Source organism: Oncorhynchus gorbuscha, linkage group LG11, assembly GCF_021184085.1.
Source record: "Oncorhynchus gorbuscha isolate QuinsamMale2020 ecotype Even-year linkage group LG11, OgorEven_v1.0, whole genome shotgun sequence".
NCBI classification, from domain to species: Eukaryota; Metazoa; Chordata; class Actinopteri; order Salmoniformes; family Salmonidae; genus Oncorhynchus; species Oncorhynchus gorbuscha.
This window is the reverse complement of record NC_060183.1, coordinates 47,936,566-47,963,324: the sequence shown is the minus strand read 5'-3', so window position 1 is coordinate 47,963,324 and position 26,759 is coordinate 47,936,566. Positions and strand designations below refer to the sequence as shown.

At 45.9% G+C, this 26,759-nt stretch overlaps 1 protein-coding gene across 3 annotated transcripts in view; it reads right to left on the bottom strand.

Annotated features, from left to right (window-relative positions):
* Positions 1 to 19,760, bottom strand: part of LOC124048795 (protein phosphatase Slingshot homolog 1-like) — a 28,802-nt gene extending 9,042 nt beyond the window's left edge. The window contains exons 1-13 of one of the 3 annotated variants that reach the window (XM_046369882.1): positions 19,181 to 19,760; positions 17,537 to 17,574; positions 10,033 to 10,133; positions 9,059 to 9,123; positions 8,845 to 8,966; positions 8,678 to 8,746; positions 8,046 to 8,111; positions 7,363 to 7,557; positions 7,080 to 7,173; positions 6,729 to 6,857; positions 1,712 to 1,758; positions 1,335 to 1,481; positions 894 to 1,094 (exon numbers count right to left, since the gene is read on the bottom strand). In XM_046369882.1, coding sequence (XP_046225838.1) covers positions 894 to 1,094; positions 1,335 to 1,481; positions 1,712 to 1,758; positions 6,729 to 6,857; positions 7,080 to 7,173; positions 7,363 to 7,557; positions 8,046 to 8,111; positions 8,678 to 8,746; positions 8,845 to 8,966; positions 9,059 to 9,123; positions 10,033 to 10,133; positions 17,537 to 17,574; positions 19,181 to 19,261 — 1,355 coding nt within the window. In that variant the 5' untranslated portion in view covers positions 19,262 to 19,760. Of the gene's footprint in view, positions 1 to 893; positions 1,095 to 1,334; positions 1,482 to 1,711; positions 1,759 to 6,728; positions 6,858 to 7,079; positions 7,174 to 7,362; positions 7,558 to 8,045; positions 8,112 to 8,677; positions 8,747 to 8,844; positions 8,967 to 9,058; positions 9,124 to 10,032; positions 10,134 to 12,553; positions 13,345 to 17,536; positions 17,575 to 19,180 lie in introns of those variants that run through there. The other 2 variants (XM_046369883.1, XM_046369881.1) reach the window with 2 other exon arrangements.
* Positions 19,761 to 26,759: the final 6,999 nt, after the last annotated feature.

Genomic DNA, 26,759 nt, shown 5'->3' with positions numbered 1-26,759 from the left:
TATTCAATGTCTGCTTTTTTTTTAAATACCCATCTACCAATAGGTGCCCTTCTTTGCGAGGCATTGGAAAACCTCGCTGGTCTTTGTGGTTGAATCTGCGCTTGAAATTCACCGCTTGACTGACGGACCGGACAGATAATTGTATTTGTGGTGTACAGAGATGAGGTAGTCATTCAAAAAAATCATGTCTAACACTTATTGCACAGAGTCCATGCAACTTATGTGACTTGTTAAGCACGCAATCTCAATTAAATACATTTACAGCCTGTAACACAACAAAATAACACAACAAAATGTGGGAAAAGTCAAGGGGTACTTTCTGAAGGCACCGTATACCTGAACAGACCTACATACCGTCAAACTTCAATTAAAACGCTGAGCAGTCTGTCCCTTTCAATAGCCGGGCCTCTGCACACATTTCAGCAAATAAACGGCTATTTCAAATAAACGCTGGGTCTAAGTGAGTTGTTTACTAGTGAACCTCCGTACCGTAAAGATTGCGCGAAACACGATAAAGGAGACCAACATCATTGCCATGGATGAGACGGCAGTGTGATTTGACATGGTCGGCTCAGCGAGTGAGAATGGTGCTAAAGTACGAAATTGGGTTGATGACATGCAGCCTAGTCTTCGCAAGTCAGATCTGCGATGGATCTGTTATTATAAGGTTTATACTGGTCATATTTTGTCACAAACAAATGTGGTAGTCTTTTCAACATTTTATTGAGCAAAAGCTGTGTGCATTAAGGAAATACACGCCTGGCTCAAATAGAAGCCTGTCTCTAATAAGCGCCGGTTGTGTGTGATTGAAGCAAATAAACACCTGGGCTATTCATTAATTTAAGTTTTACAGTATACCTGTATAGTGCCCCAGTCTACCCTGACTGACTCACCTAGCGTCCAGGATGCCCTCGTACTCGGCCAGCTGCCTCATGAAACCAGCGTTGGGCCGAGCGATGCTCCTCTTCTGCTTCACAAAGTTGTAGGCCTTCTCCAGAGTCCAGCCATACTCCTTCATGGCATACGCTATGACCGTGGAGGCTGACCGGCTCACACCCATCTTACAGTGGACTAGACACTTAGACTGGTTCTTCCTGTGGGGAAATAATACGTCTTACATTAAAACCCTGCTCATTTAGAAGAGGTCTTATCCATAGTTACTAGGCTGTCCACATAGCTTATAGAAGAACTTCGGCCAAGACAGAGGCACTAGCCACTATTTAGTAGACTACATTGCCTTTATTGAGGTTCTGTGGTGAATACTTCACATGCTCCCATACATGTTAGCCGTTCAAGGAGTAGGGTTCAGTTTGTTTTGAGAAGTAGGCACTCACTTGGCTCGGACAATGAAGTTGTAGGTCTCGTTCCAGTGGGCCAGCAGGTCTGTGGCCTCCTCGTCGTACACCCGGATGTTGTGGTAGGTGAACATGCCCGGGAAGAAGTTGTCTATCTCCCTGGTCACGTTGAGGATGTGGCCCACACTGCATCAAGAAGAAAAAAAACATGTCAGTCTTTAGTTCAGTGGTGCTAGCGATGTTCTAACAAACAGACCTTTTTGTATTGGTAGGTCTTTTGGAGGAGAGATTCAACAAGGACCTGACAGACATGTATAGTCCTTGAGATTACAGAATAATACAACGCTATGTTTGTGAGCCGGCGGTTAGGGAGCAGTTCTAGACATAACTTTAGTGTTTGTGAGACGCCCACTCACCCACAGTCCCGTAGTTCCTCTAGATTGGAGGCATTCCACTCAGAGCCCTAGAGAAGAAACAAACAAAGGAATGCACATCAAGACAACGTAGTCAGGTTACAGGGGTGAAATGAACTGTAACTACACCAGGGTTACAGTGAGAGGTGTGGCAGGAGTTCAGAGGTTAGCGAGGAGGACGGTAGTTACATTTGAGTCATTTAGCAGAGTCATCCAGAGTGACTTACAGTAGCAATTAGGGTTTAGTGCCTTGCTCAGTGGCACATAAGCAGATTTTTCACAGTCTGCTCGGGATTCGAACCAGCGATCTTTCGGTTACTGGCCCAATGCTCTTAACCGCTAGGCTACCTGCTGCCCTAAGGGCCTCTCTTTTGTACCTACATGTACAGATAAAACATTCGATACGAAAGTAGATCTGTTTAAATTATTTCACAAGATTAAACTTAAGCATGTGTTTTCGCAAAGCACTGTTGAGAAATCAAATGGAACCCTGTTTACTACTCTGTATAGAAAAGAAACAGACAGAAATACTCTTATTACAGGGGGACAGCTTCCACCCTGAGCCGTTAAAGAGGACTTCCAAGAAGCCAGTTGTTCATACTGCGTTGTATATGCCACTCCACAGAGGATTATCTAGAAAAAGCAGCAGAGATGCGCATGAGGTTTCTAAGAAGAGGCTATTGCCCACAATGTGTGGATGAACTGTAACTACACCAGGGTTACAGTGAGAGGTGTGGCAGGAGTTCAGAGGTTAGCGAGGAGGACGGTAGTTACATTTGAGTCATTTAGCAGAGTCATCCAGAGTGACTTACAGGAGCAATTAGGGTTTAGTGCCTTGCTCAACGGCACATAAGCAGATTTTTCACAGTCTGCTCAGGATTCGAACCAGCGATCTTTTGTTTACTGGCCCAACGCTCTTAACCGCTAGGCTACCTGCTGCCCTAAGGGCCTCTCTTTTGTACCTACATGTACAGATAAACCATTCGATACGAAATTAGATCTGTTTAAATTATTTCACAAGATTAAACTTAAGCATGTGTTTTCGCAAAGCACTGTTTCAGGCCTAGAAACACATCAAAGAACTGGTACCCATTTTAAGCCCAGTAGCAAATTCTGTCCCATGGTTAACAACTCCTCGATTAATACCGATTGTTGGTTAGTAGAACAAGAAGTGATGTCAGTATATAGGAGACAAACAAACCACATTCAGAAGAATCTCACTAGAACAGAAGAACAGGCACTTAATTAATGAAAGATTCTTCTTTGGTTATTAAACCTGCGGATAAGGGGGGTGCTGTGGTTGTTTTAGACTATGAAAAATGTAAAGAAAAAAATTCAGAGACAACTGAGCAATGAACGTTTCTATAGAAAACCGAGTGTTGATCCCACACAGGTGGGAAGGGAAATATGCTCTAATCTGGAGCCCTATTAAACCACCTCATCTCAAAACCTGAATATCTTTGCTGCAAATGTGCCATACATCCATGCTTGTACATTTTGCCCGAAATTACACAAACCTAAAACACAACAAGGCAATTATCCAGGCAGACCAGTGGTTGCAGGAATAGGCTCAATGCTAGAGTTGTTCTCTAACTTCGTAGACATTTTTATTAAAACTCACGTGCAAGCATTGCCATTATATGGAAAAGATGTCAAGGGTCTATATACCAGCATTCCCCATGTGGGGTGGCGGGCAGCCCTAGCTCACTATTTGGGAGACAGAGATACTCTCGAATATCCACCAACTAAATGTATTTTTAGAGCTGAATATGTTTTGACGTAGAACTATTTCAGGTTTGATGGTGAATACTACCTCCAAACGAATGGAACATCCATGGGCTCCACATTCGCTCCGAGCTATGCTAACCTCTATGTGGGTCTTCTTGAAGAACGTTTTGTTAATAAAGAAAATGAAAATCCATTTTTGAATAAAGCCCTGAAGCGGTATCGATATATTGACGACATTTTTTTGCATATGGGAAGGAACGAAAAAAGAGCTGTCAGATTTTAATGGGACTCCTCAATGACATTGACCCCAATCTCAAATTCTCTATTGAATATGACACTCGGCGTGTTCATTACCTCGATATGTGGATTGAGAAATCAAATGGAACCCTGTTTACTACTCTGTATAGAAAAGAAACGGACAGAAATACTATTACAGGGGGACAGGTTCCACCCTGAGCCGTTAAAAAGAGGACTTCCAAGAAGCCAGTTGTTCATACTGCGTTGTATATGCCACTCCACAGAGGATTATCTAGAAAAAGCAGCAGAGATGCGCATGAGGTTTCTAAGAAGAGGCTATTGCCCACAATGTGTGGATGAAGCTCTTCATTTGGCATTGGGAAAAACACGAGATGAACTGCGACAAAAAAAGACCCGGTAAAGCTAAAGAACACTCTGTAATGTTCACAACCACATATACTTTGAACTCGCGAAAAGTGGGAGATGCGGTCAAGAAACACTGGCATATTTTAATCATCGGACCCGGCTTGGCCGGCTGAATTTTAAAATATCCACCACTTATTGTCTATAGGTGAGGTCGCAATTTACACACGATAAATTGGTTCATGCCAACTGTCAGCCACAAAAGAAAATCAGCCAGGCTCTTTTACACCCTCTACCAAATGGTAGCTATAAATGCAGAGGATGCGCACAGTGCAACAATAATGAGGAAGTGTGAATATTTCTGCCACCCAAACACAGGAAAACGGTTCAAAATAAATGAGATTATTACGTGTTCCACCACCCATGTTATTTACATTATTAAATGCCCATGTGGGCTGGGCTGTGCTATGTAGGTAAAACCTCTTGTTCTCTCAAACAGAGAATCACTGAACATAAAAAGTTTGATCAGGAGAAAGGACAGGAATTATCCAGTCGCAGTACATTTTAATGACCTAAAGCAGGACATTTCTACCTTTAGATTTTGTGGCAAAGAGAAAGTTAAGATATGAGACAGGGGAGGGGATATTAATAATACGCTGAGTAAAAGAGAATGTTAAAGGACTTAATCATGAAATGCCTATGAATTTGAACATGAATTATTCCCCTATTTCAGATGACTCTGATGTTTTTCGTACGATGTACCCAATGATTACAGAAAACTTGCTCGGTAGGTCTATGTCCTCATTGTGGTTTTACAGACGTGTTTAATATGTCTTATTTACACACTTTATTTGAATATTTATGAAATGTACACTGCTCAAAAAAATAAAGGGAACACTTAAACAACACAAGGTAACTCCAAGTCAATCACACTTCTGTGAAATCAAACTGTCCACTTAGGAAGCAACACTGATTGACAATACATTTCACATGCTGTTGTGCAGTGCAAATGGAATACACAACAGGTGGAAATTATAGGCAATTAGCAAGACACCCCCAATAAAGGAGTGGTTCTGCAGGTGGTGACCACAGACCACTTCTCAGTTCCTATGCTTCCTGGCTGATGTTTTGGTCACTTTTGAATGCTGGCTGTGCTTTCACTCTAGTGGTAGCATGAGACGGAGTCTACAAACCACACACGTGGCTCAGGTAGTGCAGCTCATCAATGCGAGCTGTGGCAAGAAGGTTTGCTGTATCTGTCAGCGTAGTGTCCAGAGCATGGAGGCGCTACCAGGAGACATGCCAGTACATCAGGAGATGTGGAGGAGGCCGTAGGAGGGCAACAACCCAGCAGCAGGACCGCTACCTCCACCTTTATGCAAGGAGGAGCACTGCCAGAGCCCTGCAAAATGACCTCCAGCAGGCCACAAATGTGCATGTGTCTGCTCAAACGGTCAGAAACAGACTCCATGAGGGTGGTATGAAGGCCCGACGTCCACAGGTGGGGGTTGTGCTTACAGCCCATTACCGTGCAGGACGTTTTGCATTTGCCAGAGAACACCACGATTGGCAAATTCGCCACTGGCGCTCTGTGCTTTTCACAGATGAAAGCAGGTTCACACTGAGCACATGTGACAGATGTGACAGAGTCTGGAGACGCCGTGGAGAATGTTCTGCTGCCTGCAACATCCTCCAGCATGACCGGTTTGGCGATGGGTCAGTCATGGTGTGGGGTGGCATTTCTTTGGGGGGCCGCACAGCCCTCCATGTGCTCGCCAGAGGTAGTCTGACTGTCATTAGATACCGAGATGAGATCCTCAGACCCCTTGTGAGACCATATGCTGGTGCGGTTGGCCCTGGGTTTCTCCTAATGCAAGACAATGCTAGACCCATGTGGCTGGAGTGTGTCAGCAGTTCCTGCAAGAGGAAGGCATTGATGCTATGGACTGGCCCGCCCGTTCCCCAGACCTGAATCCAATTGAGCACATCTGGGACATTATGTCTCGCTCCATCCACCAACACCACGTTGCACCACAGACTGTCCAGGAGTTGGCGGATGCTTTAGTCCAGGTCTGGGAGGAGATCACTCAGGAGACCATCCGCCACCTCATCAGGAGCATGCCCAGGCATTGTAGGGAGGTCATACAGGCACATGGAGGCCACACACACTACTGAGCCTCATTTTGACTTGTTTTAAGGACATTACATCAAAGTTGGATCAGCCTGTAGTGTGGTTTTCCACTTTAATTTTGAGTGTGACTCCAAATCCAGACCTCCATGGATTGATACATGTGATTTCCATTGATCATTTTGTGTGATTTTGTTGTCAGCACATTCAAATATGTGAAGAAAAAAGTATTTAATAAGAATATTTCATTCATTCAGATCTAGGATGTGTTATTTTAGTGTTCCCTTTATTTTTTTGAGCAGTGTATATTGTTATATTCGGTAGCACTCATTTGTTCTTTCCTTCGCCTCCAACCCCTTTCCGTGCGTGGAACGGATGTGGGTGTGGCTAGGTCTACATAACGGTGTAAATGATTTTATTTAACCCTCAAAAGCTCTGACGAAGGCCGTGAGGCCGACACGTAAGCTTATTAAAGATCAGTGATACTATCAAGAGCCGTGTGCGGTTTCCTTTTTTCCTTAATGGATACAAAGAGACCATTAGGATGTCAAGAAAGGTTCTTACCAAGTAGAGGTGGTCGAAGATGAGTGTGGCTTTGTCCATCTGACCCAGGATCAGCAGCATCTCGTTGTCGATGAACTCTTTGTACTCCTTCAGGTTACAGCTCATATGCTGCTCCAGCTCCACACGGATCTGGTGGGGACATATCGGGTATTAGGTTGCGCCATGGTACTGAAGTTGGGAGGAACTATGTACAAAAAGTGCTGTAATTTCTTAACGGTTCACCCAACATGGATGAAAATACCCTCAAATGAAAGATGACAGTCTGCACTTTAACCTCAGACATTGTGGCATTTCAGAGCCAAAACAAGGACAAACGTGTCACCGCCCCAATACGTTTGGGGCTCACAATACCTCCTTGGAAGTGACATTCTCCAGGTCACGGAACATCATGATGGTGCGTAGTTTGGCTTTGATTGCACACTCGGTTCTCTCGCTCTCCGTTGGCCTGTTCAACATGCGTCAATACATTAAGACAATTATGAATGTAACCAGCACATTTCATTTCAACAGAAAAGGCCCGTTTAACACCATAATGGACAAACAGTACCTTCTGAGATTGGAAATGCAACTGGAAATGAATCATACTAAAGTCAACTGAAGTGAACTTTGCTAAATCGGATGAGTGAGGTCTTACCGGTCGACGAACATGGCAGGTGAGTCGGGCCGCGTGGTCTCCAGGTCGGTCATAGCGTTCCACTCGTTGATGCAGCTCTGCTCGGAGGTGATACAGCTCTCATAGAAGCCCATCCAGGTGAGGGCCATGCCCCCGGGGAAGTAGTTGTACCTGCGAGACACCTCGCATGCCTTATGGAGGATCTGCAGGGCAGACCTGAAGACACGCCGGTAGCAGAAGCTCTCAGTCATAATACAGGCTCACAACAGCAACTGGTCAGTAGCTATTCCACTGATCTAATGACATGGAGAGTCAGTCTTTGGATCATTGATTTTTAACGACGGCAGGAAATTCAGAGCACATTATTAAGGCGGCTTGTCAGATCCAGAGAAAATATGAATCTGTTAAGAATGAAAGCAAATTGTAACGTCCATTTACCAGTAGATGGTGCATGGACACTGTCAGCGTTTTTTGTCTCCAGCATCACAGTGTTACCAGCCTGAATAGTTCAACTAGTAGTTTATGATTTTCATTCCATTGATTGTTGATATTAAGATGAAACCAACACCACAAGCCCAAGGTGGTAATGTACAGTACTGTCCACAGACAGTCACTATGGTTTCAGGGAATATAAGGTCACCAGACAATGATATTCTGAAGTACCCAAACACAGTAGAAATTAAAAACACAAAACAGACACTTACCACATGGCCTGCACAGACACAGGCTTGAAGACATGCGACCGTCCTCCTGTGGTTACACTAAATCCTCTTGAGGAGAGAGAAGATGGGAGGATGAAGGATTAGGTTGGGTTCATGGACAGAGAGAGGGAGATAGAGAGAGTGGTTTGAAAACACAAACAGGGCTGAGCTATAGTGGCTCGGGGTGCTATTCAGGAAACAAACCAATGGAACATTCCTCCAGCATAGAGAGAGAGGGATGACTTTAACAGCTCAGCAAGAGCTCATCCGCCACATGGAGGGATGAAAACGGCTGTAGTTCGCTGTACTGCCCACTGGAGGGCAAAGTAACTCATTCTGCGTCCCTTACAGGGCTGAGCCGTTTGAACGGGCATAACGAGCAGAGATACTTCATGGTTGACTGTGTGAATCCAGCTTGGTTGTTTGTGGGATGTACTGCGTGTGACACATACCGTACCTTTGTGGAAAGTTCCATGTGGGGGGCAACTCTACTGACAGCCACGTTATAGAGGCAAAATGTCCTTTCTATGCCTGTGATGTGGTTGCCCCACCTAGATATCTGAAGATGTAAGTCTCTCTGGTTAAGAGCGGCTGCTAAATGACTCAAATGTAAAATGTAGAAGAGCAGCACTTACCCATCTCCATCCAAATGGATCTTCGTATCGCTCCACAGCGGTAGCACCATCCCGATAGAGCAGCTTTTACTGGGAAAAATACAACAGAATCAACCATTTCTCTAAGACAACAACAAACCACATTGTAGTCTAACACTGCTGGCTGAGGAGGAAAGACAAGTGGGTACCGGTCCTTATCGGTGAAGTCCATCCCTAGCAGGATATTCTCCTCGGTGTCCTGGCGACCACTGGTGTAGACCACAACCATGTACCGCACGCGGTCAGACCAACCGCTCTCTAACCGTACAGCCTGGGTTACAGCAGGAGGAATAGGTTGCACTGTGTAGCATCTGTGCGTCAATCAATATGGGTGGTAAGTACATTTGTTAGGATTTGACTCACCAGTTTAATGCGGTCCTCAGAGCGGAGGGTGTTAATCATGACCTGCAGGTGTTGCGGTAAGTCACCTAGGAGAGAAGAGAACCACATACCATCATCCAACTACTTCGGGTGGTGTGTCCCGATCAATCAAACCGATCTACTCATCAGCCATAACTTGTAGAACTATTTCCAGCTCAGCTATCCAGGCTCCTATTTAGATGCCCTCCTGCAGGTTGATCCAATTCCAACCACAGCAACACACGTCTATACAGAAGTTACACACGGCAGAGCAAAGCCTGAACATCTCATGACGGGACATGAAAATAATTGGGAACGGTGTACCAGAACATCTAATCTCAAGTACAACCGTTGGCTAAACTGATACAAACATGCAGAAACAGTCAGTCATATGCGTAAACACACAGACAAACCCAAGGTTTATCAGACCTAAGCATGGACTTGAACGCCTGGTGATGTAATCAAGGAATCTGGAATGCTCCTCACATTGATCTTGTGTGTAACCTGCGTATCATAGGGGAGGAGAGGGGAGGGGTGTGTTTGGACTCCAAAATGAAGGGCTAGCACTCCCCAATCGAACAAATGTCAACAACAACCCTGCTATGAGACATGCTGTATCAGGCACACATATGCCTACGGGTGCATACACACCACCGAGGTAACATCAGCTGCACTGCGGGTTGGTTAGTCCAGCTAGGTGAGTTTATGTAACATCTTGATGGGAAAATCAAACAAGCAGGATCTAGAAAACCAGATCTACAAAGCCCCTTTACTGCTAAAAGCAATACCTGCCTTGGGGGCACTCAATCAAAGGCCAGGTAATCATTCAGTGAACATGGGTTAAACACAGGCTCAACCACAAAAGCCAACCCAACCTCAGCAAATATGACCTTTTCTTTGCATGGAGCTTTAGCAGTGGCATTGTCACGGTTCACTGAACAACAGGCTCAGTGTGTGTCAAGAGTGTTTGTAGTTACCTGCGAGTTTGTGGTGTGTGGGTGTCTTGGGTCCCTGTGCATTGGTGCCCTGCTGCAGGAAAAGGGCAGCTCCTTTGACCATGAAGAAGCTCTCGCTGAGGCTGTAACACACACAGACAGACAGACAGACAGGGAAACACACACAGGCAGACAGGGAAACAGGGTTTACAGACGTCTCAGACTGCATCAGTATCTAGTGGTTTTATGATGTAACACAGAGAATGGGGAAGCATTAATTTGAGAAGTGAAAGAAAGAGCACATACTGTACTGTAAGTAGGCAACATATCATCAGAAAACCTAAATAGAGTGTTGGGCAAATCATTATACTGCTTGAACAGCTTAAGCAGTGTCTGTGGCTCACTGTACTTCTACGGCATTCTACTCAGAGGACATTAGAAATATTCACTCGATTCTACACCTGTTCGTTCTCCCTTCCCCGTTTTGTTGTGCTCCATTTACGTAGGTCTACAGATTAACAGAATGTCTGTTGTCGCAAAACTACTCAGCCATAGCCTTACTTTACTTCCCATGTCTGTGACAGACACCAGTGAGTTCACTTCAGTGAAGTAAAACAGTCTTAGCCTTACTTTACTTCCCATGTCTGTGACAGACACCAGTGAGTTCACTTCAGTGAAGTAAAACAGCCTTAGCCTTACTTTACTTCCCATGTCTGTGACAGACACCAGTGAGTTCACTTCAGTGAAGTAAAACAGCCATAGAAAGTTATGTGGAAACTCTACTGTAGAATATCATAAGGTTGATGTGGTTCAATTAACTGTCCAACCCACAGTATTCTTCTCACTTATCAATAAGTGAGGCTGTTTTTCTCTAGAGCCAGGAATGGAGACAATGACCTGGAAATGTCGAAATGTACCGAGGGCAGAATCAGGGAGCAGAGCTACAGTGAGAGAAAGAGATAGGGTGGGATGGCTGTTAATTGCTTCTCAAAGGTTCAGTGACCAGCAGAAAAGGACATTCCGAGCTCATCAGTAAGTGAATGTCAGCAGACTTTAGAGACCTTTCCTTGATGAAATATTCCCCTCAGATGATGAACTGACAGAACGTGATTAGGTCCCCTGACCTTTCGGGGAGGGGGTGGGGGAGATAATTGTGCCCACCACTGTAATATGTCCCTTGTCTGGCCAGCACCATCCCTCCCTTGTCTGGCCAGCACCATCCCTCCCTTGTCTGGCCAGCACCATCCCTCCCTTGTCTGGCCAGCACCATCCCCCCCTTGTCTGGCCAGCACCATCCCCCCTTGTCTGGCCAGCACCATCCCCCCTTGTCTGGCCAGCACCATCCCCCCCCTTGTCTGGCCAGCACCATCCCTCCCTTGTCTGGCCAGCACCATCCCTCCCTTGTCTGGCCAGCACCATCCCTCCCTTGTCTGGCCAGCACCATCCCTCCCTTGTCTGGCCAGCACCATCCCCCCTTGTCTGGCCAGCACCATCCCCCTTGTCTGGCCAGCACCATCCCTCCCTTGTCTGGCCAGCACCATCCCCCCTTGTCTGGCCAGCACCATCCCTCCCTTGTCTGGCCAGCACCATCCCCCTTGTCTGGCCAGCACCATCCCCCCTTGTCTGGCCAGCACCATCCCCCTTGTCTGGCCAGCACCATCCCCCTTTGTTTGGCCAGCACCATCCCCCCTTGTCTGGCCAGCACCATCCCCCCTTTGTTTGGCCAGCATCATCCCTCCCTTGTCTGGCCAGAACCATCCCCCCTTGTCTGGCCAGCACCATCCCTCCCTTGTCTGGCCAGGGATGGGCTCTCCTGACTGCCCTGTGCTGGAGGCACTGACCACCCCCGGATAAAAGCTAGGTTTTCCTTGGACTCCACAATGTCCAGGAGAAACAGAGCTAAGTGTTCACTGGCCATAACATTGACCAAAAGGAACAGAGCTGGGCTTTGTTAACAGGCAGGCTGCCCTCTCGCTCTGCCACCACACAAAGACCGGTATGACAGAGTGGGTCCGTCACAAGAGCTTTTGTTTCTGTTCAGCTGTTACGTCGTATTGTTTCTTTTCAGAATGTCCTGAAAAGACGATGACGGTGAGGGTGGCCTCGGTCAAGAGGTCAGAGAGTGGGGTACGATAGGAAATCAGTTGGGTACATAATATGTAGCCCATCTTTCAAAATGTCCAAAGTGCTCTAAATTGGGATGTACTGCATCAATAATCACAATCCAGAAACAAGAGTGACAGATGGATGTATAGACCTAACGGTTTATGGAATATGCTCCAGCTACTGCTAATCCGTCCATTACACTATTACTGAGAACAAATCAGAGCTAATGCCCATGTCTCTAGGACATGAAATGCACAGAGCTATAAAAATGAATGTTACACTTTAAAAAATGTTTTTATACCAATGACTAATAAACAGAAAATGCAGGTCACACAATACATGCACTTCCAAGTTACTACCATTCAAACCATCTTTGCTAACACTTATCAAGGTAATAATGCCAGTGACAGAAACACTTAGGATTGCCTCTCCTGGAGTGAGTGTGCTGAAGACTTACATTCGGTAGATCTCGCTCTGAGTCCGGACTGCGTTCTCCACAAAGTGAGGCAGCATGGTGAGCATGGCTTCCTGCGAGGGCTCCACCACAAGATGCATCCTGATGCTGGTTACTGGATCTCTCCCTCAGTAGCTCTCTTGTCTCCTGGCTTCCTCAGAAATCATAGCTTTATAGCATTCACAACCATTGTATGCCTCAAAAACTACATTTGGCTTCTGAAGCACAATAGCCAAGATTGCCTTGGGTTTCTTTTTTTTTCCTCGTGTAAAAAGGCCAAGATTGGGTTGAACTAGTCTGATCATGTATCCTGTCTTGGTCTGGTGTGTGTCTCTCCCTCCTGTCCGTCTGAGTTGTGAGGATTAGTCTTCAGACTTCTGCTGTGTCTGCTCAGCTCTGCTGCTTATCTCTTCCTCACAGCGCGCGCTTGAGCAATCAGCACTCCCTCCGCAACACTCCTCCACAAAAGCTCTATTCAAGCATATTTCGCGTTGGCTGGGTTGGGTGGCAGGGAATCTAGCTCGGCTCAGCTTTAGTCTACAAAGCACGCGTCTGTAGAGTGGAGGCTGTTTGACATGAAGGATCCCTGATGAGACACTGAGCCAAAGGAAACATACTACTCATTGAGTGACATATTCAACTGTGTATGAACCACAACTCGTTCACAGAACACATCCAAGTCCATCATATTCCAGACATAGAGGTTGAAGCAATTTAAGAAAGCCACTAGTTAGACAACACACATACCAAGGAGATCTCCCCTTTCTAAGTCCCTGCATGTACACACACACACACACACACACACACACACACACACACACACACACACACACACACACACACACACACACACACACACACACACACACACACACGGTGAGCACTCTCCTTGGCTGTTGCATAACTCTGTCTGGTACTTGGGGTTTCTGGCTGAGGCAAGCAGGGTGCTGTGAGAACCAAGGGCTGCTGGAGGGTTGAATGTGGATCAGGTTTCTGCCTGTGATACAGTATGGCCTTCAGAGGGGGCAGGTTGAAGTTTATTGTCACGAGTATTGTTCTGGAGGCAGAACTGAGCCATTTCCCATTAGATATGCCAGCTGCAAAGTCAAAATTGGCTATATTGTAAAAATTCTTTAAAACAAAAACATTTAAGGTTAGACATTAGGGATAGCAATGTGGTTAAGTTTAGGTTTAAAGTCAGATGTATGACTGTGGCTGTGCTATCTAGTGACAACTGTAGAGCTGGCTAAAGAACAAGATTCATGATTAAAAACGCTAACCTGCTCAGAGAGGCAGACTCACTGACATCACTGGGTCCACAGGACTGAGAGAGGATGAGATGAGCAGGTCTAACGTGGATTAGGCTGAGCCGCTTCCAAAACAGACTCTTCAATAATCAATGGTGTGACTATTCCGCCCTACAGTGTGTATCTGGGTTGGTGACTATCATTATTAACACAAAAGTCTTTGTTTCAGCTCAGGGGTCCAAACGTTTTGGGGCCGGGGACTCTTTTTGTAATAGCAAATTCATCAGGGATCCCCTCATAATCAGAACACAACTAGAGTTCGATAAAAGGTGTTACTAGGACTTCAGCAGTGAATGACCGGACTAACCAAGTCTCGGGCCCTGGGAAGGAACATTTTAAAGGCCCGCCTCTTGGCATCGGAGAGAAAATGTTGCAGTTTTCAAACAAATGCCCTGCAATTTTACACGTCATCATGGGGCAGAGATTTTTTAGTTGTTTCAGCTTTAAAAGCTGATATCCTGCAATCCTACACCCTCTAAAAACATATTCCAGACCCTTTGGACAAAATTGGTTTAAACTGTTAGTAATATAAAACAAATATGAAATATAAATGATTATTTTTGATCTGACCGCAGATCCCCTGCAGCACCTGGTTTTAGCCTTTTAACTAAAAAAGAACATGTAATGATGCTGGATACAAAACCCCTCATATCATTTGGTTTAGTTTCTGTGTGGTTTTTGTGTTGTTTTTTTACATTTACATTTACATTTACATTTAAGTCATTTAGCAGACGCTCTTATCCAGAGCGACTTACAAACTTCTCTCATCCTCCAAGAGAGCAGGCAGAAGCAGCTCTGCAGAAAAAAATTTACATCATCAAAATGTCTCTCCATCCCACCTTTCAAACATTCCTCTATCTGCCTGGTGCCACCAAGAATGTAGTCTACCTTGTCAATGTTAGAATCTCAACACACCCTGTATGTATCATGTCTACCAGATGAGGGAATATGTTGTGTAAGGCTGAAACCTCCCTTGCCCAGCCAGGTTGGACTAGAGAACAGAGTGTGCAGCCAACACTGGGCCTACTACAATGGCCAAATAGGTCTTATCACCTCTCTTACCAATAAACTCTGACAGTCTAATCTAGAACAAAACAAGACCCTTACATCACATCCTGCTGTAGCCGAGCAGAGGATTCCATCTGTGCTACTCACCCCCAGCTCTGAAATACAGCTGGATAGTGTTTCTGGTTTGATGGAATGTATGATAGCGGTTGATGGGAATGTTAACTCTGGGTTGAACCATTAACACTGTTACAGTGGATACAACTAGGCCTACATCTAGGTGTAGAAGGGTCCTCTGATAGGGACATTTAATGTACTACTGTAATGGGCTGCAATGGTGTGTGATGTTCCATCCCTTTTGCAAGCGATCATGGTGTGGGTCAACTGATTGGATGATAATTATACAAAACTCAGTAAAAAAAAGAAACGTCCTCTCACTGTCAACTGCGTCAGCAAACTTAACATTTGTAAATATTTGTAAGAACATAACAAGATTCAACAACTGAGACAAACTGAAAAAGTTCCACAGACATGTGACTAACAGAAATGGAATAATGTGTCCCTGAACAAAGGGGGGGGGGGGGTCAAAATCAAAAGTAACAGTCAGTATCTGGTGTGACCACCAGCTGCATTAAGTACTGAAGTGCATCTTCTCTTCATGGACTGCACCAGATTTGCCAGTTCTTGCTATGAGATGTAACCCCACTCATCCATCAAGGCAACAGCAAGTTCCCGGACACGTCTGGGGGGGAATGGCCCTAGCCCTCACCCTCCGATCCAACAGGTGGGATTAAGATCCGGGCTCTTCGCTGGCCATGGCGGACAGTCTGAGCACTGATGGAGGCATTGTGTGTTCCTGGTGTAACTCGGGCAGTTGTTGTTGTTATCCTGTACCTGTCCCGCAGGTGTGATGTTCGGATGTATCAATCCTGTGCAGGTGGTGTTACATGTGGTCTGCCACTGCAAGGACGATCAGCTGTCCATCCTGTCTCCCTGTAGCGCTCTCTTAGGCATCTCACAGTACGGGCATTGCAATTAATTGCCCTGGCCACATCTGCAGTCCTCATGCCTCCTTGCAGCATGCCTAAGGCACGTTCACGCAATTGAGCAGGGACCCTGGGCATCTTTCTTTTGGTGTTTTTCAGAGTCAGTAGAAAGACCTCTTTAGTGTCCTAAGTTTTCATAACCGTGACCTTAATTGCCTACCGTCTGTAAGCTGTTCATTGAACAAGCATGGAAAACAGTGTTTAAACTCTTTACAATTACGATCTGTGAAGTTATTTGGATTTTTACAAATTATCTTTGAAAGACAGGGTCCTGAAAATGGGACGTTTCTTTATTAGCCGAGTTTGTTTTTTAATGGATATAACATTAACACAAGAACAATAAATTCTTCATCCAGACCAACATAGACCTACAATATGTGCAATTCAGCACCAGCATCCATGTTATTTCACCAGGACATTTCTGTGTGCCTCCTGCTGTAACCTAACCCTGGAATTCCCACTGACACCAGGACCAGGGTCAGGGGTCAATGTCCATAGGCTTTGGGAAACATACTCACCGATCTCCTGGCCAAAGTATACCACCCCTCCACCTACTGGAGCACAACAGATCCTTCCAATGTATCCTTAACCTCTCTTGGGTAAGGGGCAATATTTTCACGTCCGGATGAAAATCGTGCCCAAAGTAAACTGCCTGTTACTCAGGCCCAGAAGCTAGGATATGCATATAATTGGTAGATTTGGATAGAAAACACTCTCAAGTTTCCAAAACTGATATGGCAGGCGAAACCCCGAGGACAAACCATCCCAAAAAAAGAAAAATTCAGCCTACCACTGTTTTCAATGGCTGTCACTTTTATGATAGGGCAAAATCCTCCAAGATTGCAGTTCCTAGGGTTTCCACTAGATGTCAACAGTCTTTAGAAAGAGTTTCATGCTGGTTTTTGGAAAAATGAGCTAGAAATTGTAGTTTTTCTAAGTGGCTCCCATTTTGGCTGTAGTGTTTCCAAGTGTGTGGAAGAGAGCGCGTTCTTTTGTATTTTTCTCCGGTAAAGACAATAATGATTCTCCATCTTAAATGTTATTGTTTATTTATGTATTAGAGTACCTAAGGTTTGATTAGAAATGTTTGACTTGTTTGGAAAAGTTTATTAGTAACGTTTGGGATTAATTTTGTATGCATTTTGATGGCGGGAAACTGGGTGGATTATTGACTGAAGTGTGCCAGCTAAACTGAGTTTTTATGGATATAAAGAAGGACATTATTATTGAACAAAACAATTTGTGATGTAACTGGAACCTTTTAGAGTGCCAACAGAAGAAGATCATCAAAGGTAAGGCATTTATTATATCGCTGTTTCTGACTGTCGTGGTGCGCCTGGTTGAAATATGTTTTTCATGCTTTTGTATGCGGGGGCGCTGTCCTCAGACGATCGCATGGTGTGCTTTCGCCACAAAGCCTTTTTGAAATCTGACACAGCGGCTGGATTAACAAGAAGTGAAGATTTATTTTTATGTGTTACACTTGTGATTTTATGAAAGTTAAATATTTATAATTCTGTAGTTTGAATTTTACGCTCTGCAATTTCACCAGATGCTGGCCAGGTGGGACGCTATGTCTGTGCATGCACAGCTTCTCAGGGAAATATGGGAGGGGGGGGGGGGCTTACCTCTGATTTGCTCTCCGGTCATCATCACTCCCAAAATCCTGCAAGACAAATACAAAGAGAAACTTTACATATAGTGTAGCCCACTAGAAACACAAACCAGTAACCCTTCCATCATGGCTGTGCAGACAGTACAGCAGCATGGATTGCGCATCAGCAGCACATGACCATATTATGACCTGCTATGTCCTATGCTCCCTTCATTGACCTTGCTATAATAGCTCATCACAATGTCACAGTACAATGTCTCAGAGGATTCCCATCGACTGGTGGGGACATCAGAGAGAATCCTTCCCTTTAAAGATGTGGGTATATAGGCCATTAATATGGTGTTTTTGATTTATGTAAACAAGTAACTCAATAAAGACCTAAGGCCTACTGTAAAGTAATGGTTAGAGCAATGCTGTAACTCCTGAAGACAGAGGGCAGAGTAATTGTGGTTGTTTGTTGCATTAAGTAAGGTCTGTGCATAAAACTCTCTCTGTGTTCCATGAAAGGTTACAGAGGTTATGGTGCCCAAAAGAGCACTGACATAGTCCTAAACTCTGTGCTTGACCCGTGGAGATGTCGAAGAGGTTACCTAATCCAACAGCTCAAACTAATCCAATCACTTGTAGCAACATACTCTAGATACTTTCAGGTAGACAAGAGAGGAATACACAGGATTATACTGTAGGTCACCAACTCAGTATGAAATCCTTTCTGCAGCAGTATCTTTAATGATGTAATTAGTATGACATCATTTCTGCAGCAGTCAGCCATGTGTGTGTTTGTGTGCGCAATTGACTGCCACGATGGGAATTCAAGCCATAATGGGTTCATTGGCCTTTGAAAGTTATGGTCAAAAAAATGCATCATATGCTTTATTAGGGAGATCAGAAGCTGGAGAGATGTACTACAGTGTATGTTTTAACTGAACTTAGATTTTAAACGTTCAATACACTTGCATTGAATACAGTGTATCAGCGCTCTCTACTGGCCGTACCAGGTCACTATCTATGATCTCATATGTTTTGAAATATTAGCTCACACCTGCCACCGTAGTATTTTGATAGTGAGTTGAACCATTAAAACGAGCGGGTACCAACCGCAGCATCCCTGACTCACTAGTGATGTAACCGTGCATATTAATAGGCAAGTAGCTAGTTGTACTATTCTGATCAATCTCACTCTATTCCATATGCCAGCCAAAGCAAATTAATTTAAACAAATTACTTACAAAATGTGCAAAAGCCTGAGTTAATATTTTAATTAAAGTACCTACTGTATAAACGCATATTTGTCTTTAAACCACACAAGCTGAAGGCAGCAATAAAATGTTGCCACACGCAATGAATGCATTGTTCTGGTAACTAATCCCCAGATCAGATTTTGTTTACAAGCTAACGTCCGCGGGGCTGGACTAGTTAACCATTCTAAACGCCATGGATTCCAGGAAGTCAACTATTAAACAACGTCCATACAAAACTGTTTTGCCTTGTTAAATAAAAAGTCACAACATTTCTAAAATTCTATTGACAGCTGAAAGCGTTCTCTGCTATGCTGGGCCTAGTGGGTGAGGGACGTGGGTATCGGGCGCATCCCCGGCGTTTCCTCCACGGCGCTGCCTATAGCGAACAGCCCCCGCGCTAGACAGTTTCCACTTACCTCCCCCGCGTTGGTGGTTGCGGTACTGGCGGTGGATGCCGCGCTGGGGGTGGGAGAGCGCTGCAGGGTTACCAGGGCCATGGTGGGCTGCTGTTACGGAGGAGGGGAGTCCTTTGAATGGGAGAAAGAAAGGCGCGTTGCTCTGGGACAAGATGCGCCGAAATTGTCCCTGTCCAGCACAGGAGAAAAAGCTCAGGATCGCATTAAATATTTTTTGCCTCTGATTTCACCATGATACACCCATCACCGGCTTCCGCCTCGCTCATCCTCCACAGTTCGCTTTAGAATAGTCATCTGTAAATAGTTGTAAAGGCAAGTATAACATTTCGTCCATCTGAGTTATATGCCATTTTATCACGCAGACAAACAAAACATCGTAGATTGCATGAGGAGCAGAAATGACATGCGCTTCTGTTTTACTGCCGGATACTAGGATTGGCCGAACCAATTTGCGTGCGCGCTGTCATTGGGCAAATGTCGTCAAGGTGATTCTGGACAGACTATATTTTTTGAGACTATAGACCACAGACGATTCTCTGCGGAGTCCCCAACAGGCGGATGTTCCGGTGTTGTGCCGAAAAGCTCCCCCCTGCCAGAATTCTTCCCCCCTTCGCGTGAATGCGCACGCACTCAATTCTTCATTGCTGCGATTTGCTTGAACGCGCACGCACTCAATTCTCCATTGCTGCGACTTGCTTGAAAATTGAGATTTCTGATAATGTTAGGCTGAGTTTCATTTAATTTTTTTATATCGGTTTGATCGCGGTGAGGCACTAACGATTTCGGCAAGGCTATTTTCTTGCCTGCCGAACCCCCCCCCCCCCTTCTATCTTGGGACTACAAGGCCTGGCAGACTTCTGAATAATTTTATGTAGCTCATGTTGACCACTACTGTGTTCCACAGAAAGTATTTGATTCCAGCCACAAAATTAAGGAAATTAGGAGGGGGCATTTCAGCAAGGCTGAAAGCAAAATGAGAGTGTATTAGAGTGTTTTAGAAACATCTTGTAATGTTTAAGAAAATAAAGATAATATTTGTGTATTATCACACAATAACACAAAAATATCACGGAAGGTTAAGTTTGTTAACAAACATTAAATAGGAAGTACAAATTTAAATCTTTGCATAATAAGATGTAAAATGACAAATCAAATATAAAAAGACAATAAATAACAAACAAATTGGAAAGCTGCAACACCTCGACTGGACATATAGTCCACTTTTTATGGAAAGTTTTCCAGGTGATACTGTCGCCTGGACCTCAAGCCTAACCTCGTCCTGACAGGCAGCGCAGACATAATCCTCCATTGATGGGATGGTTTTCATACAGGACTGGTGGGACCATCGTGGGCAGCAGTTACAACCAATCTGAAATTTATGATAAAAAATGTTAACACATTTAAAACATGAAATACATTTTTTGAATTACAATTATTTCATCATCAGGGTAGCCTAGTGGTTAGAGCATTGGACTAGTAACCGGAAGGTTGCAAGTTCATAATCCCTGAGCTGACAAGGTACAAATCTGTCGTTCTGCCCCTGAATAGGCAGTTAACCCACTGTTCCTAGGCCATCATTGAAAATAAGAATTTGTTCTTAACTGACTTAAATCAAGATAAAATAAAAATCAGACAAACCAGATAATACTACCTCTAGAAATATTACTGATTATACACATTTGTACTTGTAAAAATGTGCCTTTAGAAGTGAACAAGCAATTACCAAGATAGTGTCTTCCTCATTATTGTCCACCTTCCCACAGAAGTGGCACAGTTAGCTCAGGTCATCTATCAAAACATAATGTCATCTAGTCTATACATCTTTACATGTACAGTCGTGGCCAAAAGTTGAGAATGACACAAATATAAATTTGAATTGTGCATTACTTATACTCTCGTACTTACTTTCAAGGCAAAGACCCCACAAGAAGTAACATCTTGTTGGCATGGGTGAGGAAGGGTACCACATACCCATCTGGAGATACTACACCCCTTCTCTCTCAGGAATGATCTGAACATATATGTTAATAAAAGTACAGCATTTTGAAACACTTTATTAATTACAATATATAGATTAATAACAGTTTGGCATTTCAAATACTTTATTGATTTCATTGTAAGAAATGATTAAAAGCAGTTTTAAATGGATCATCCTGATGAGATTACATACTTACATTTGTTTATATCAGTAGCTGCTGCTGGAGTGGAGGCTGCACCTGCTGGTGTGGTGGAGGTGGAGACTGCACCTGCTGGTGTGGTGGAGGTGGAGGCTGCACCTACTGGTGTGGTGGAGATGGAGGCTGCACTTGCTGGTGTGGTGGCTGTGGAGGCTGCACCTGCTGGTGTGGTGGCTGTGGAGGCTGCACCTGCTGGTGTGGTGGCTGTGGAGGCTGCACCTGCTGGTGTGGTGGCTGTGGAGGCTGCACCTGCTGGTGTGGTGGCTGTGGAGGCTGCACCTGCTGGTGTGGTGGCTGTGGAGGCTGCACCTGCTGGTGTGGTGGAGGTGGAGGCTGCACCTGCTGGTGTGGTGGCTGTGGAGGCTGCACATGCTGGTGTGATGGCTGTGGAGGCTGCACCTGCTGGTGTGGTGGAGGTGGAGGCTGCACCTGCTGGTGTGGTGGCTGTGGAGGCTGCACCTGCTGGTGTGGTGGCTGTGGAGGCTGCACCTGCTGGTGTGGTGGGTGTGGAGGCTGCACCTGCTGGTGTGGTGGCTGTGGAGGCTGCACCTGCTGGTGTGGTGGCTGTGGAGGCTGCACCTGCTGGTGTGGTGGCTGTGGAGGCTGCACCTGCTGGTGTGGTGGCTGCACCTGCTGGTGTGGTGGCTGTGGAGGCTGCACCTGCTGGTGTGGTGGCTGTGGAGGCTGCACCTGCTGGTGTGGTGGCTGTGGAGGCTGCACCTGCTGGTGGGTGGCTGCACCTGCTGGTGTGGTGGCTGTGAGAGGCTGAGGCTGCACCTGCTGGTGTGGTGGCTGTGGAGGCTGCACCTGCTGGTGTGGTGGCTGCACCTGCTGGTGTGGTGGAGGTGGAGTCCGCTGGTGTGGTGGCTGTGGAGGCTGCACCTGCTGGTGTGGTGGAGGTGGAGTCCGCTGGTGTGGTGGCTGTGGAGGCTGCACCTGCTGGTGTGGTGGCTGTGGTGGTGGAGGCCGCTGCTGTGGTGGCTGTGGAGGCTGCACCTGCTGGTGTGGAGGCTGCACCTGCTGGTGTGGTGGCTGTGGAGGCTGCACCTGCTGGTGTGGTGGCTGTGGAGGCTGCACCTGCTGGTGTGGTGGCTGCACCTGCTGGTGTGGTGGAGGTGGAGTCTGCTGGTGTGGTGGCTGTGGAGGCTGCACCTGCTGGTGTGGTGGAGGTGGAGTCCGCTGGTGTGGTGGCTGTGGAGGCTGCACCTGCTGGTGTGGTGGCTGTGGTGGTGGAGGCCGCTGCTGTGGTGGCTGTGGAGGCTGCACCTGCTGGTGTGGTGGCTGTGGAGGCTGCACCTGCTGGTGTGGAGGCTGTGGAGGCTGCTGATTTTATTTTATGAGGGATCCGACGAGTCTCCTCTATATGAGGCCTTATGTGATCCACGCGTATTTTAGGGAAGATAACCCCCTTGTCATCTTCCAAGTCCATGCTTTTCTCTGCGAGACCTCGAATCGTATATGGCCGAGATAGTTGGGATCTAGTTAAATAAATTAAAATTGTATTTGTCACATACACATAGTTAGCAGATGTTAATGCGAGAGTAGCGAAATGCTTGAGTAATCTAACCTATCAATTCCACAACTACTACCTTATAGACACAAGTGTAAAGGGATACAGAATATGTACATAAAGATATATGAATGAGTGATGGTACAGAACGCAATAGGCAAGATTGTGTTGTGGTTCTTGGTGGCCTTTTGTTTGTTTGCTTTGGCACCTTTCATCACCCTGCATTATCACATTCATGCATGCAAAACACTCACCTACACTACTGATTACTGATTACACACACCATTGTATATTATACTTAGTTTCTTTAGTTACTAAATATATATATATATATTAATATAATATATTTTGCTACTCCTTATCTCCACGTTGTCTCCCTTTGTTACGGGCTTTGAGACGGTTCGTGACACACCCCACACCATGACTGACCCACCGCCAAACCGGTCATGCTGGAGGATGTTGCAGGCAGCAGAACGTTCTCCATGGCGTCTCCAGACTCTGTCACGTCTGTCACGTGCTCAGTGTGAACATGCTTTCATCTGTGAAGAGCACAGGGCACCAGTGGCGAATTTGCCAATCTTGGTGTTCTCTGGGAAATGCCAAACGTCCTGCATGGTGTTGGGCTGTATGCACAACCCCCACCTGTGGATGTCGGGCCCTTATACCACCCTCATGGAGTCTGTTTCTGACCGTTTGAGCAGACACATGCACATTTGTGGCCTGCTGGAGGTCATTTTGCAGGGCTCTCCTTGCACAATGGCGGAAGTAGCGGTCCTGCTGTTGGGTTGTTGCCCTCCTACGGCCTCCTCCACGTCTCCTGATGTACTGGCCTGTCTCCTGGTAGCGCCTCCATGCTCTGGACACTACGCTGACAAACACAGCAAACCTTCTTGCCACAGCTCACATTGATGTGCCATCCTGGATGAGCTGCACTACCTGAGCCACTTGTGTGGGTTGTAGACTCCGTCTCATGCTACCACTAAAGTGAAAGCACCACCAGCATTCAAAAGTTAGCAAAACATCAGCCAGGAAGCATAGGAACTGAGAAGTGGTCTGTGGTCCCCACCTGCAGAACCACTCCTTTATTGGGGGTGTCTTGCTAATTGCATATAATTTCCACCTGTTGTCTACACCATTTGCACAACAGCATGTGAAATTTATTGTCAATCAGTGTTGCTTCCTAAGTGGACAGTTTGATTTCACAGAAGTGTGATTGACTTGTAGTTACATTTTGTTGTTTAAGTGTTCCCTTTATTTTTTTGAGCAGTGTATTAAGTGGCATTGTTTAAAGTGGCTAGTGATACAAGTTTTACATCAATTTCCATCAATTTCCATTATTAAAGTGGCTGGGGTTGAGTCAGTATGTTGGCAGCAGCCACTCAATGTTAGTGGTGGCTGTTTAACAGTCTGATGACCTTGAGATATAAGCTGTTTTTCAGTCTCTCGGTCCCAGCTTTGATGCACCTGTACTGACCTCGCCTTCTGGATGATAGTGGGGTGAACGGGCAGTGGCTCGGGTGGTTGTTGTCCTTGATGATTTTTATGGCCTTCCCGTGACATCGGGTGGTGTAGGTGTCCTGAAGGGCAGGTAGCTTTCCTCCGGTGATGCGTTGTGCAGACCTCACTACCCTCTGGAGAGCCTTACAGTTGTGGGCGGAGCAGTTGCCGTACCAGGCGGTGATACAGCCCGACAGGATGCTCTCGATTGTGCATCTATAGAAGTTTCTGAGTGCTTTTGGTGACAAGCTGAATTTCTTCAGCCTCCTGAGGTTGAAGAGGCGCTGCTGCGCCTTCTTCACAACGCTGCCTGTGTGGCCACGCAGTCGTGGGTGAACAGGGAGTACAGCAGAGGGCTCAGAATGCACCCTTGTGGGGCCCCAGTGTTGAGGATCAGCGGGGTGGATATGTTATTACCTACCCTCACCACCTGGGGGCGGCCCGTCAGGAAGTCAGGTACCCAGTTGCACAGGTCGGGGTCGAGACCCAGGGTCTCGAGCTTGATGACGAGTTTGGAGGGTACTATGGTGTTAAATGCTGAGCTGTAGTCGATGAACAGCATTCTCAAATAGATATTCCTCTTGTCCAGATGGGTTAGGGCAGTGTGCAGTGTGGTTGCGATTGCGTCGTCTGTGGACCTATTTGGGCGGTAAGCAAATTGGAGTGGGTCTAGGGTGTCAGGTAGGGTGGAGGTGATATGGTCCTTGACTAGTCTCTCAAAGCACTTCATGATGATGGAAGTGAGTGCTACGGGGCGGTAGTCGTTTAGCTCAGTTACCTTAGCTTTCTTGGGAACAGGAACAATGGTGGCCCTCTTGAAGCATGTGGGAACAGCAGACTGGGATAAGGATTGATTGAATATGTCCATAAACACACCAGCCAGCTGGTCTGCACATGCTCTGAGGACACGGCTGGGGATGCCGTCTGGACCTGCAGCCTTGCGATGGTTAACACGTTTAAATGTTTTACTCATGTCGGCTGCAGTGAAGGAGAGCCCGGGCCGTGTGAGCAAAAAAGTTATTTAGTCTGCCTGGGAGCAAGACATCCTGGTCCGCGACGGGGCTGGTTTTAATTTTGTAATCCGTGATTGACTGTAGACCCTGCCACATACCTCTTGTGTCTGAGCCGTTGAATTGCGACTCTACTTTGTCTCTATACTGACACTTAGCTTGTTTGATTGCCTTGTGGAGGGAATAGCTACACTGTTTGTATTCGGTCATGTTTCCGGTCACCTTGCCCTGGTTAAAAGCAGTGATTCCCGCTTTCAGTTTCACGCGAATGCTGCCATCAATCCACGGTTTCTGGTTTGGGAATGTTTTAATCGTTGCTGTGGGTGTAGCATCGCCGATGCACTTTCTAATGAACTCGCTCACCGAATCAGCATTCGTCAATGTTGTTGTTGGACGCAATGCGGAACATATCCCAATCCATGTGGTCGAAGCGTAGTTTGCCCCCTTTCCTCTGCACTCAACTTTCTTTCTTGCCCAGAGTACACATTTTAGATGTATTATTGTTGTTATTATTTATTATTACTACTGTACCTACATTCTTAAAAACTAAGACAGAAAAGTGTAAAAAGAAAAATATGCAGGACAAGCCATAAGAGGAAAAAGCACGATGGGATGGGGGATTGAGGGATGGGTAGAGAGAACAGTAGAGGGCTTTGAAAACTATTATTACTGCAACACATTACCAAGTTCCAAACTGCCTCTGGAAGCAACTCTAGCACAATAACTGTTCGTCGGGAGCTTCATGAAATGGGTTTCCTTGGCTTAGCAGCCGCACACAAGTCTAAGATCAACATGCGCAATGCCAAGCATCGGCTGGAGTGTCAAGCGTCTTCCGCCATTGGACTCTGGAGCAGTGGAAAAGCATTCTCTGAGTGATGAATCACGCTTCACTATCTGGCAGTCCGACGGATGAATCTGAGTTTGGCGGATTCCAGGAAAACGCTACCTGCCCCAATGCATAGTGCCAACTGTAAAGTTTGATGGAGGAGGAATAATGGTCTGGGGCTGTTTTTTATGGTTCGGGTTAGGCCCCTTAGATACAGTGAAGGGAAATCTTAACACTACAGCATACAATGACATTCTAGACGATTCTTTTCCTCCAACTTTGTGGCAACAGTTTGGGGAAGGCCCTTTCCTGTTTCAGCATGACAATGCCCCCATGCACTAAGCGAGGTCCATACAGAAATGGTTTGTCGAGATCGGTGTGGAAGAACTTGACTGGCCTGCACAGAGCCCTGACCTCAACCCCATCGAACACTTTTAGGATGATGTGGAACGCCGTCTGCGAGCCAGGGCTAATCGCCCAACATCAGTGCCCAACCTCACTAATGCTCGTGGCTGAATGGAAGCAAGTCCCCACAGCAATGTTCCATCTGGTGGAACAT